This window comes from Halyomorpha halys, unplaced genomic scaffold (assembly GCF_000696795.3).
Source record: "Halyomorpha halys isolate HHAL.00 unplaced genomic scaffold, Hhal_1.1 Scaffold1610.1, whole genome shotgun sequence".
NCBI classification, from domain to species: domain Eukaryota; kingdom Metazoa; phylum Arthropoda; class Insecta; order Hemiptera; family Pentatomidae; genus Halyomorpha; species Halyomorpha halys.
The window spans coordinates 105,803-115,844 of NW_027108688.1; the positions used below are offsets into that span (position 1 = coordinate 105,803).

General features: G+C 29.3%; 1 protein-coding gene across 2 annotated transcripts in view; it reads right to left on the reverse strand.

The window, feature by feature from the left end:
- Nucleotides 1–1,096: 1,096 nt before the first annotated feature.
- The window catches only part of LOC106690198 (neuroparsin-A), a 30,394-nt gene continuing 21,448 nt past the window's right edge, over nt 1,097–10,042 (reverse strand). For both annotated transcript variants that reach the window (XM_014435547.3, XM_014435546.3), the window contains exon 2: nt 1,097–1,997. In XM_014435547.3, coding sequence (XP_014291033.2) covers nt 1,763–1,997 — 235 coding nt within the window. In that variant the 3' untranslated portion in view covers nt 1,097–1,762. The remainder of the gene's footprint in view (nt 1,998–10,042) is intronic.

The following is a 10,042-nucleotide window of genomic DNA, read 5'->3' on the forward strand; positions in this document are numbered from 1 at the left end:
AATTATGAACGAAAATTCGGGTTTTTATCCATAATAGTTTGTATGTTTTCATAAATGTAGTGAATATTCAGCGAGTTTAATTTGATTCAAACATAGTTAGGTAAGCTTTCCATGTACAAATATTAGAAATTAAACAATAAAGTTTATGTATTTTTTTCATTGGCGCGACAGACCGTGGAGGTACTTAAGAAACACATCGTGCGTTTCCTGACGTGGTTTTAATAGGGTGGGTCCGTCACTCCCATGCTTATTTTTTGCAAGTGCCACAAAACCCATTAGTTGGACCCATTGGACCCATTGGCTGACGGGCGTCGTTGTGAGTGAGTATTGTATAACTTTATGCTTGTAAAAATCCCGGGTAGTTTATATTAGAAAGTTTATATTATATATATAAATAATTGAACGTATGATTTAAATAACAAATAAATACTGATCAACATACGTCTTGTATCCCCTGTACATTTTTAACCTTATAGTTAACGTAATTTTTTATATTTTTATCGTTGTTTGTTTTATATTCATATTATTTTATTTCTTCTGTATCTTTTATGTGTATATAATTAAAACGGCATTAACGCCCAGAAACTGGATTTTTCATGACAGTCATTCATCTTATTGTTTTTTTACGGATGTGAAACAACATTTTTATTTAAAGACACAACTTTTGATCCTTGAACACAACTTTATTTATTTTTCTCTTACCTTTTGGCCAATCAGGTAATTTGAGGTGATCTTAAATTTATGTATTAATGTTTAAACCTTTTATTTTCAGGCTAATATCACTAAGTCGAATAATTAATCAATTTTAATAATTTAAAATATTTACCTCCTTTTTATAACAATTTCGTTTGCAAAACCCACCTTGTTATTTATATGTGTTGAATGAACCCTGAAATTTCATTATTTATTGTATTTTTTTATTTATTTGCGTCTTTTATTACGGTGATCATGTCCCAGCCAGAATTTAATAAACATATATAAGTTTAATTAAATTTTATAACAATCTATATGAACCAAATACATTGAATGGAATATTTTTGTTTAGTTTTTAGGCAGAATTTATTTGAGCAACATAAGAAATAATTTACACAGAATATAAGAAAAGGTAAATCCTTTATTTGCTTAACATACAAAAAAAATTATACATTAAAGTAATCATAGACAACAATATATATACATATTATTGAATTCCTAACATTAAAAAATACTATATAATAAATAATACAAGGAATGTAATAATTTTCGTCTTCATGAGCAAAGATCCATCCCCACAAACCTGTACAACCCTTATCACATATATACAACAAATAGCCAACACCATGATTTACAAAATTCAATTCATTAAATATTGCTAATACAATACTAGTTGTATAATATAAAATTTATCATATAATTGTACTATTCGCAAACATCCTTATAAGATCAATGATAGTTATCATTGAGTAGTTCAATGCCTCCCATATCCCAAACACACAAGCACTCGGAAACGTCCTGTTTCCTTCATTAAGTTCAGTTAGTTATTATTGACTTAGTTCGATTTGTCACACTCACTCGTGAAGTAAGCCATCATTATTTTTTCTCCTGTTCTGTTCTGAGCTTAGCGAATATTATATCCGTGTAGGTTGGAAATTATGAATATAGAATGCAAGGGAATGAATTAAAATAGCCGAAATAGTCACATGTTTATTCACTGGTACACAGGAAAATTGGAGAAGTCAATGGCTTGATGAAAAGAATAAATAATACGATGATGGACGGTCGTTCAGGAGCAGATGGGGTTGGTGTACTCGCATTCGATGACCCCGGACATGAGGCGCGCAATACTGCAGCCCCTGCACTTGCCGCACTTGCACGTCATTCCCTCGCCGCACTTGCCGAGGTGGTTTTCTCGCCCGCCGCAGCGTTCACCCGGACCAGCAGCGCAAACCAGTCGGCCGCAAGCGTCACGCACCGTCCCGTACTGGCAGCCGTCGGGTATCAGGTCGCATTCCTCACCTCTGGAACATAATAATTCAATCATGATCAACCATTTATGTAATTTAATAATTTTATATAACATATGATTAACATCAATTGTAATTAATAATATAGCTAAAATTTAGGAAGGACGTTATATGCTGAGTATATTTTGAACGGAGTTTTTTTGTTATCTTAAGTTTCTTTAATTTTCCATTTGGAGCTCAATATCTTTAAAACTATCTACAACACTAGAAAACATAAGAGGACATCATTTAACGTTGAGTAAATTTTCCTAAAATATGAGAGCAATTTATGTTTAAGAGTTCTCGAGATATAGCTTTTTGAAAAGCAAAATTTAAAAAAAAAAATGTTCTGAAAAATCAGAAGATAGTGAATTTATTTTGAGAAATCTATATATTAAGAACCATAAGATGTAAATATGTCTGCCAGCACTTACATTAAAGCTAATTAAATGTACTATAAAGTAGGTCATAACGTTTATCTTCGTATGAATAGTATTGTTCATGATATTGAGCAAAATAAATTCACAAAATTTTAATTACTAGTAGTTCGGATAAAATATTTGTGTTTTGAAAAAATATATCTCAAGAACCATACATAAGACTTACATATGTTTGCCAACAGAATGTTAATTTAACTTACTATAAAGTAGTTTATAGCATTATCTTTTTAGGGGTAGTAGTTTTTTTGATATTCGCATATGAATGTAAATTTTGCACATGACATTTTGTCTGAACTTCTATAAACCAATTTATTTTTGCAAATGCTATAAATACTACTACTCCTACCAAGGTAAATGTCGTAAATTACTTTATAGTACATTAAACTAAATTTAAGTTGAGTGCTAATTGACATCTGAACGTCGAATTTTTTTTATAAAATGTTGCTTTTTAAAAAGCTATATCTCGGCGAATGTTGAACATAAAAAGCCCTATTAGGGCTCATATTTTAGCAAATTTAGTTTTCTTTAAATGATATTATTTTATGTTTCCTTTTGTTGTTGGTACTTTTAAAGATATACAGCTCCGAATAAAAAATTCTTTTTTTTAAATTTTTTTTAACGTTTTGAAACAGCTGTCATTTTTAATTCCCCCTACCTATACTTGGCAGACTCACCAATTTCGACTATTAATTATCCACAGTTTTCATTAAAGTAATCTAAAAATGAGGTAAAATAACTGCCTTTTTTCTCCTCTTGGGCTCTACTCTAGTACCTGTAGTGCGGAGCTCGAATATGGTTTTATTTGATTATATTTTTGATATAGATTTTTTTTTATTACAGCAAATAATGATAGTATTTTCTGTTATGTATATATTTCTTTATTATTATTATTATTTTTAATTGAGTGAATACTATCATTATAATTTACATGTTTGAACACTCATACTTAATGCCCTTAATTTGTGGTATATGGCACTAATTGTCTTCAATAAAATAATCAAAATAAAATTTTGTATCTAGGTAAGAATGCATTCAAAATGATTTATTTTATTTATTTAACTTTAATTCTTATTACTTTAGTTGCTTACTATTTTTTCTATTAAATAATTTATCTATCTAATATTTATTAGCAAAGTACATGTATATGTATATTTTCATTTTTATTATTTATTTTATATATTAATTTGTTTTATATTGCATTTATTTATATTATATAGTATTAATTTAGATAACATTGTACTTATTTCATTACTATTTTTTATTAAAATGTGTAAATAATTAAGTAATGTCCTATACATATTGCCATTAATTGTGGCTTATTTTATTATTTCACAATCATAATCCCTTTGAATTAGTATTATAAATTATTCATAAATTTCAGTTTAACCCTTTCATATTATAATTTCCTCTATTGGCTCATTATACAACTACGTTTCGGGCCAATACGCCCGATCAAATCGATTTATTTTATTAATAATCAATTAAATGATTACAGACTTTTACGAGTTGGAAGGAACCTACAGATTTATCTTGTGTAAAATAGTCCTTCTTATAGGTGCTATTATCTACATGAATACTATTTTTTTTATACTTCTTTACTACTCTTCCGTTTGTGCTTGACTTAAAATACACCGTGCGAATACTTCTAAAAATATTCCTAGGACGGGAAAATTACGGAAAGTAAACAAAGAATAGACAATCCAGTACTACCCACTTTTAGTCAGAATCAGTAGTAATTAATTTATTTAGTTATGCACTAATTAAGTTCACGTCCTGCAATATTTTTTTTAAAATTGTTATTGATTTAATATAGTGTAATTTAATATTCAAAGTGGCATCAACTATATTTTTTTCCTCACACGTGGGTGATAGAGTGAGCTCGGGGATCCTCAGGTCGATAGTGTAAATATTGTATATAACAGTGATAATGTGATTTTTGATTATTTTTTATTTTATTTATTTACTTTAATTATTATTGTATTATTTTTCTTCATCTACATAGTTTGAATAAGTTCATTTTTTTTTTTTTATTCTTCTGCTTATACATATTTCCGATTAAACTGGTGGAAGCTGCTAGAGGAAGCCAGGACCAATTACTGGGTTGTCTCGCCGATTGAAGAAGAAGTTTATATATATTTTTTTAAATTTTAGTATTTAGAGTATGATCAGTTATCACCTATTATTATAAACTATTGCCTACCATTTTAATATTTATCAATAAATAAAGTCTTTGATTATTAAAAAAAAAATAAAAGATAAACGAGTCATTACATTAGAAAAATCGTAACCGGCATAAGATGGTTGGGCATATAAAAGTGAATACATTTCTAATACTTCAGAAATATGTCGAAACTAGGATAATGACAATTATATTAGTTCGTTACATAGTTATTATAGACTAATAATTATAATTCATTAAAAATTCAGCGGTACTGTAATAATTTCAATTAAGGTTGATGCAAATTCTAATGAGGCAGCCCATTTTCGAATTTCTTTATAAAATATAGAAATAAAAAAAAATTAATGAAAGTAAAATGTTCTTGCAGCCTAATTAATAAAGGAGAATCCTTGTCAATGATAAATTAACTGTATCAATGCAACAACCACAACAGAAGTGTTTCTGTTTTTGGACCCTGATCTCATAACCTGTATCAGAAGTCAGGTATCAAAGGAAAGTTAGAGAAGATTATTACTGCAGGAAATGTTTTTACAGTAAAAAATAAAGAGACCACCGTCCTCTTCGGTGAACTATTTGTAAATAAAAAGTATTTAGAAAACATTTCCAATTTTTTTAAAGCTTTCTCTCGAATTCCTAAAATTTGCAAGAAGGTTATGGTAGATATTATAATTTTTGTAATTGTATAAATTTTAAATTAAAATAGCAATCTGGAATTTCGTACATAAGGATCGTACATTGTAAATTATTTAAATTCATATCACAAAAGGAGTACAACTTATTGTTAATTATAATGTGATAATTATAGATATTCCTTATTTTTATATAGTAAAAAAAAACTATAATTCTTCCAGATCCTAAGCCTGTTGATAACAAAACCAGTTGTTTACTTCGTGGAGTCTATTCTTAGACAGGATGCCTACTTATCTTGTCGTCAAATGATAATATTCGGGATGACCCACAGGAATACTAAAAACACAGTTCAGTTTCGTTTAGTCGTCTGAGGCTGTTTTTATTTATTTTTTTAAAATTTAATTTTCTTGGTTCTTAATGATATATTTTTTCTACTCTAATTTATTTAGTAATTTTTAATATTTTTTTCTTTATATTGTATGTATTTTATATTATGTATTTTTATTTTTGTATGTATTTTATATTCTATTGCGATGATTGTTATGTCTTTGATTTGACTTTACAATGCTGTGTGATGATAAATTTGTTTTAATTTGTTTAACGGATCGAACGTGAATAGTGGATCACTAGAAAGGGGAGGTCTGAGAAAGTGAGATAGGGAGAATGAAATAGTCAAGTTAATGAAATACAATTTTTAAATGTATTGAAATTGTTAAATTAATAAAGACAGGAAAAAATAAATGAAATAAAATATTTGTATTTAGTATTTGTAGTATTTATATTTGTAGACGAGTAGTGATTGTAAAGGGAAAAATTATTATTATTATATCATGTGAATATATGTATAGTATATATGACCGATCATGGATTGATTGGTATGATGTGTATTGTAGCAACCTAATGTAATTGGGAAGCATGGCTGAATAAAGCATTTCTTTTTCAGTAGAAACGGGAAATTAGGAGGGTAAAACAGAAGAAACTTAAATATTAATTTAATTCAAATATTAGGTAAAAGCTACAATGCCAGACAAAACATATACAACAGTTTTGAAGAAACTATTATTTTTCTTGAATTCAAGTTTTATGGAAATCTGTCTCCACCCAGAGGTGGTACCTACACCTTCAATCAGAATGACATTCATCATTCAAAAGCCAGATTGGTGTGAATGACTTCAGTCACGAAGACCCCTTCAATATCAGTGCAAATGACGCTTTCTTCTGAATCAGATATCGAACAATAAGAACCTTGTGCAAGATATATTTTGTTCCGTAATAAATATAATTATTATTGAGAAATTTGTATTGTATTAAAAAAACAAAAAATTAGAAGTATAGAATTTATTAATAAATGCTATAGTGACAAGTAGGTTTATTTTAACTTTACTAATTGACTTGGACAAAATAGCATGCAAATTTTAATAAATCAATGTGATGCTGTGATACTAAAATTAATATTGTCCTTCATGATCGCCAAAAGATTAGACATGTAATATGTTTTCATACATAAGTGAGACAATTTGGATCATTTTTATTATTATTATTAATAAAACTAATATTCACGAACAAGATTATATATATATTAATTTATTTAGATAAATTATTTTGTTTATATAATTTCTTTATATAACGTATTTTGTTTGAGTGTATGAACAATACTTAAATTTTTAACGGTAAGCACTAAATCAGTTAATTATGTTTCATTTAGTTCTTGCTGAATACTTTACTTACTTTATACTTTATTTATTTTCTTTTTACTGCCAGTTAAGCTGCATTATACTCACGTTCTATGAAGGTAACAATTTATCCTCACTCATTTCCAATCAAATCCATCTCATTCCACTCACTACAGAATGATATATGTAAATTATATAAATATCTCCAAAGTTTAAAAATATTGTTTTTTATTAACTATTCTTAATTAGTAATCTAATTTGATTATTAATGTATTAATTAATGAAAATAAGGAGAAAAACGTGATAAAATAGGGCCAAGAACCAACGTTTCATCACTAGATAAGGAATCAATCACTCTCCATCCGTTCTATTTATAGACCAAAGGTCATATTTAGGGAAACGATGTAGTAAACAAACTGTCTAGTGTAAGGCTGAATCAAACCAGTGACGAATAATCTATATGTAGATAAATACCAACAGAGTACATAAAGTACTGACTCAGGGAATTTATCTAAACCTCGTTTTGATTCTATTTCTGTTTGCAAACAAAGAGTTACGTAAATGAAAATTGAAACCAATGTCTGATAAAGCTTTTGATATAATATAACGGTAAACTGCTTGAACGGAGTTTTGTTTCATAGGTTTGAAATGTATGTTCCTGCAAATGTTCTAAATCTATAATCTACTATATGTTCTAAAGCGTATATAATGTGATAATAAGATTAAGAAATAAGTGAATTTCTATGAAATAAAACATTTTAAGATCCCCTAATTCCAAAAAGCTAAGTTCCCCAAAATTTCCTGCGAATACGTGGACTGACTACCCCAAACATAAAAAGTTGTACGAATCTGGAATTACAAACGTAAGGTTGGATGGTGTATCATTGAAATGTTTCCCTAAAATCAACTAATCGAAGATGCATTTTTATATCATCGATTTTAAACTTGTTTATTATTTTTTTACTTTATATTTACAGGCACACATAACATCTATTGAAGAATGGTGTAAAAACTGGAGCATCAAAATAAATCCTGACAAATCCCACCAGATCACCTTTACTCTCCGTCGTAAACCTCTGCCCTCCTGTCCTACAGTATCCTTTCTAGATACACCACTAACGCCTGTTGAACAGATTCGATACTTAGGACTCCATCTTGACAAGAGACTTACTTGGAATCCACACACAAGACACACAAACGACAAGAAACTGCTCGTAGATTCCGATTACTACAACACTTACTTGACAAACGCTCTAAACTTCCCATTCACTACAAAAAATTAGTATACACTACAATAATCAGACCAATTTGGACATATGGAATTGAGCTCTGGGGCTCCACCAAACCATAAAATTCTTCCCGCATCCAATCGTTACAATCCAAAATCCTACGTAAAATCCTTGATGCTCCTTATTACGTCACAAATAAACTCATTCATAAAGACCTTAACATCCCATTCATTGCAGATTTGACCCAAACCAGATATGCGTCTTTTTATTCCAAACTCCTTAACCATCCTAACCCATTAATTCTTAATCTTTCATCCTTAACAATCCCTGATAATCCTCCGAGGAGTCTGAAAAGAAGATGGCCACGAGACCTTCTAGTTTAAATTAATGTTTGAAGTACCACCAATGGGTGGTTCCTTCCCAAGATTTTCAAGTGTATATGAAACATACTACATATTTACTTATTGTATTATTTTGTACAGTTGTAAATTACAATAAATAAATAATTAAAAAAAAAAAACTTTATATTTACCCATATATAAAATAAATACACATTTTGAGATCCACTGAACCCAATTAACCAGTCTTACAAAATGGTGTGTCTGTGAACGGCCTAAATCAAAAACAATAATTCGTACGAAACTGAAATTATATTTCTTCTTCTGGCATCGTACGACAGACCAAGAAAAAAATAAATTATATATTTAGGACAGTGTATGTCTGGAATATGACAGCACCAGTATTAAAATGGTGGCTTTTTTTTTCTCAATTTTTTCAACAACGCCTGAACTGATTTTGATTTAACCTTAAGTAGATATTTGATACAAATATTTTTTTCCTCTATCAAATAATGTTATAGGGCTTGAAAGAGAGTTTGTAAACTTACTGACTGACCTATAGTTTCATTTAATGATGTTATTCTTACCCCTGTCGAACAGATCCGCTACCTTGGACTACATTAGGACAAACGATTAACCTGGAATCCTCACAGAAGACTGAAAAGACAGGAAACTGCACGTAGATTTCGCCAATTACGCCACTTACTAGACAAACGGTCCAAACTTCCAATTCATTACAATATACTGATTTACATGATAATTATAAGGCCTATATGGACATACAGCGTTGAGGTTTGGGGCTCAACTAAACCTTCGAATTCCTCTCGTATCCAATCCTTACAATCCAAAATCCTTCGTAAAATATTAAATGCTCCCTACTTTGTCTCAAATAAAATCATCCACAAAGACCTTAATGTTCCATTTGTAACCGGTCAAACAAGAACCAAATATCAATCCTTCCAGTACAAACTCTCTAACCACTCAAACCCATTAGTTTCTAATCTTGCATCCTCTTTTATTCCGGACAATCCTCCGAGCCGTCTGAAAAGAAGAAGGCCTCGAGACCTTATATTGTAAAAATGTTGTTAGAATGAATAACCATTGGGCAGTTTCTCTACATGCTTGTACTATACCATTATGATTTCCTCAAATTTTCTTGATGTATTTATGTACAGTTGTAAATATCAATAAATAAATTTTTTTTAAAAATCTTAGAAAGAACCTTCAATTTTGTTTATTAGGAATGTTAAATTTCAACTAAATCAATTATGTATTTTATTTATCTATATCAAACTGTCAACTCAGCCTATACATAGTGCATTCTCAAATCTTGCAATAGCAAACCTTCACCGGGTCTGCTAGCAGAGATGGGCAAAAATTAGCTATTGTTGAAACTAATAGCCAAAATTGCCATGGATACGACCCTTATTCATGAATGAACCATTGATAAATAAATATCGTATCCATGGCAATTTTAGTAATTAGTTGCATAGTTTCCCAACTCTGTCTGCTAGTTATAAATAAAAGGTATAATAATTATGAGAGATAGTTGACCGTGGATGATAAATGAG